The sequence below is a fragment of the Pristiophorus japonicus genome, chromosome 7 (genome assembly GCF_044704955.1).
Source record: "Pristiophorus japonicus isolate sPriJap1 chromosome 7, sPriJap1.hap1, whole genome shotgun sequence".
NCBI lineage: Eukaryota > Metazoa > Chordata > Chondrichthyes > Pristiophoridae > Pristiophorus > Pristiophorus japonicus.
The window spans coordinates 111,609,683-111,613,503 of record NC_091983.1 but is presented as its reverse complement, the minus strand read 5'-3'; the positions used below and the strand labels follow the sequence as shown (position 1 = coordinate 111,613,503).

General features: G+C 41.8%; 1 protein-coding gene across 1 annotated transcript; it reads right to left on the bottom strand.

Moving 5' to 3' along the window:
- Nucleotides 1-611: 611 nt before the first annotated feature.
- LOC139267239 (CCN family member 2-like) lies at nucleotides 612-3,560 on the bottom strand. The gene is made up of 5 exons (XM_070885242.1): nucleotides 3,378-3,560; nucleotides 2,896-3,112; nucleotides 2,011-2,259; nucleotides 1,438-1,649; nucleotides 612-1,320 (listed from the first exon to the last, which is right to left on the bottom strand). Exons 1-5 carry the CDS (start codon nucleotides 3,438-3,440, stop codon nucleotides 1,024-1,026), a joined length of 1,038 nt encoding a protein of 345 aa, XP_070741343.1. The 5' UTR covers nucleotides 3,441-3,560; the 3' UTR covers nucleotides 612-1,023.
- Nucleotides 3,561-3,821: the final 261 nt, after the last annotated feature.

Sequence of the window (3,821 nt, the reverse complement as noted above, 5' to 3'; positions counted from 1 at the left end):
ATCAAATTACAGAACGCGTGCTATATTTTGTACCTTAATTGTGTAGCGGCTATACAACTAAAAATGTTCATTAATACAAATATCCTTAATATTCATATTTCCATCTCTGTGCAGCTTTGAAATAGAAAAACTACTGACTGATGAATATTAGGAGCATTGCATCGTGCTAAATGCTTCTTCCAATATATATGCAACTACTGTGGGGCGTGGGGGAGCGTTGAGGGGAATCCACAACCCAAATTATTTTGGCATGGTGACTATTCCCTCTTTCAAATCCCAGATTTACCACTGATAGCCCCATAACTATTTATGTGTCTGCGTGTCTGCTTCCAAATTCTGATAACTTTTGTTGAGTATTGAGTTTTCAGTGGAAGGAGATTTAAAGCTGCTATAAAACATGTATGATCACTAATATTCATGGCACTTGGATTGCTAAACTGAGAAGGAATGCATTATTCACACCATACTATAAATATTAATAAACTATATATTGATTAAATAGATACAAAAATACACCATATATTCTGCCAAATCTTAATGTCTTGCTGTAAATGTCTGTTAAATGACAAAAGATTGTATTATTTGTGTAGATCTGTTAATTAAGAAAGCAATTTTTGTATCAAAAATATATTTTATTTTGAACTAGAAAAGTGCAAACATATAACTTTTGGTCACACTTCTCAACTGTTACAACAACTGTTCAAAAACAAAAATCAAAGAACAGTCATTTTGTCAAGTCTATAACTACAGTACTCAAGCAATAAACAACACAAGGCACATACATTTAAATTAACTTAGACAACTGTACACATATGTACATTATTTACAATGATATTACAGCTGACAGTGTACAAGCAATGCAGTTTCAAAATTTAGGCTGAGTGCTGTGACATATTTCCATTCTCTCATTTGATAACTGATAATGTCTCAACATGTCAATATTTTCCTTTATGTTACGCAGTGAACTTTGCATATGAGATGGAAAATTTTTCCAGTTAAGAAGTCTTAGATCGATTACCCAGTTTATGCCATGTCACCCATCATTTTCCTGTAATATAAGGACTGGAAGACATCATTGTCCATGGGGCAGTTATAATGGCAGGCACAGGTCTTTATGAACATCATATTCTTCTTCATGAGTTGTCCATCAGGACATTTGAACTCGACAGGAAGAGTAGCGGTTCTGTGAGGGGTGCAGCATCGGCCATCGGTGCAAACACCACAGAATTTGGCTCTGTAAGACTTCACACTGGCACAGCCAGAGAATTCGAACTTGGTAGGTCTGTAAACCTTTGGAGTGCGGATACATCTTTTGCCTCTCTATGGGGTGAATGACAAAAGACAAAATTCCGTTAGAGAAAATATTCAGAGTATATGCAAAGATAAATCCTGATGTTATTTTAAATCAATTGCTCCGAGAAGGGCTTTTTTTTTTACCTTAATAGTCTCTTTCATATCCATTTCGCAAGGCCGGACCATGCAAAGTCTGGTCTGTTTCTCCAGTCGGCACTCTCTGTTGTCATTGGTTACCCGGGTGGAGATACCCATTCCACACGTCTTGGAGCAGGCACTCCATTCAGTAGTCTGTACTAGACAGTTTGCACGGAACATGGAGGGGTCAGGGCCATAGGTGGCTTCTTCTCTATATGCTGTAGTGAAGAGGAGAAAAAAAAATCAACTTTTTTTGGTAACATAACAGACAGGAACCAGGGTTCCATTAACAATAGAATAAGCATTAACAATTGTTTATTTCTGTTGCCCTTAAACTATATAATGTTGCTGGTCAGTTAAGTATGTTTTAAAGATTGGCAAAATAAACTCAGTAAAAATAATGTCATTTGACAATGACTAGATTGCCGAATCACTGAATTGATTCTATTGATGTAGTTTAACATTTTCCTTGTATCATTCTCATTTGATCTGGTGGTTGCAAAGCACACTGCACTGATTCCTAATCATTTTGATTGCCTCTTTGTTAGTCATCAAAACATTCAACTCCAAACGCCTTACCTGCCAGTGCAGGTCCAACCATGGTGTGGTGTCTGGGTTCACAGACCCATTCCTCGCAGCACTTGCCAGGCACTTTGACTTTCTTGGGCATGGGACAGTCCGGGCTAGGCAGGCGGATCTCCACACTACAGACAGGGACACAGCCAATGGAGCCATCCAGACAGGTGCACTTGTATTTGCATCCACTCTGAAAGGTCTCACCATTCCTGTACACAACACCATCAAACACGCAAGGAGCCCCTTCCTTAGCTGCAAGAGACAATGTAAAAATATTCCTGTAAGCAATTTAGTTTAACTGATAAAACATTTCAGATGACAGTAAACACTAGTAGGATGACAACCGCTTCAATTTCACTACAAGTATGATCCTAAACAGTTTCAATGGCAGATACTGAATTATCCACTAATTTAGGAGGCAATATATAAATTATTTTGCTAATCATACCTCTGTGCTAATAAAATATTAAAGTATTTTATATAAAATATATTTTTTTTTAATTGTCTCATAATACTCCTGTGGAGTGCCTTGGGACGTTTCACTACGTTAAAGGCGCTATATAAATACACGCTTTTGTTGTAAAGGGGCAATGACCGGGAGGCATCCTATTCTTACAGTTACCAAAACCGAGTGTGTAAACACTTTTCATCCAATCCAGCTTGATGGCATTAAAATCTCCATAATAAACAGAAAATGTTCTACATACTCAGCAGATCAAGCAGCATACTGCCTGCCCTGTTGAGTGTTTCCAGCATGTTCTGGTTTTATTTCAGATGTCGAGCATCCGCAGTATTTTGCTTTAGTTTAAATCTCCACACTTGGTTTAAGAAGTCCTCCGGGTTCGGGCTGCAGAGCGGTGTGTGTGTGTGTGTGCGGACGGGTCTTACCTGCACAGACACCGACTGTGGTGTAAGCGGCGGATCCGAAGTTGCAGAAGAGGCCCTTGTGGGGATCGCAGGGCTGGCGCCGAGTGCACACCTCGCCCGCTTGCTTGGCGCAGACGCTGCAACAGCCGCAGCCGTCGGTGAGCAGAGAGACTCCGGGAGGGCAGAGCGGGGGCCGCTCGGGACACTGGCAGGGAGCTCGGCAATCATCGGCAGCGGCCTGCAAAACACATCCCAGCATTTACAAACCGGCAAAGGCAGCGTGCGGACAACATGTCCACAAATAAAGGCAACACCAAGTCACTGCCGCATGTAAACATCTCAAACTCAAATTCCGTGGGCTGAAATTACTACACAATAACATTTTAAGGATTAAAGTCAATTACACACATTCTAAAGCAGGTTGTATTCTTGTTCACAACTGGTTAGTGTTAGCTCCTCAAATCCTGTCACCACATTGCTGCAAAATGCAGTCAGTAACTCACCAAACAAGCCAGCCCCATCAGCAGGAATGCTGCAAACATCTCGCTCCTCAGTCCAGCAAACATTTCTGCTCAGATTTTCGGTTTGGACTTCCACAAGTTTTATTTTTTTCTTCGGCTTGACAGTTGTAGGATCGAGTGGATTTGCTGCTCTCTCTCTCTGTCGAGCAGTTTGTGTGTGTTGAGTGGGTGAAGCGCAGGCTTTTTATTCTCTCCCAGCCCGGCTCAGGCGGGCGGCCGGCCGGCCCCGCCAGCAGACTTGCCTTTGGATCAACGCCAACATTCCTGGGCAGCTTCCCAGTTCCTGCCTGACACCGGATTGTGTGTGACCTCTTGACACAGCGCATACCTCCAGCCCAGCAAGCAGGCGCATTGCTAAATCAGAGGCTGTGCAAACAGGCTGGGCTGACGCGAGCTTTCAACAATGCTCCATCTGCTGAAATAACC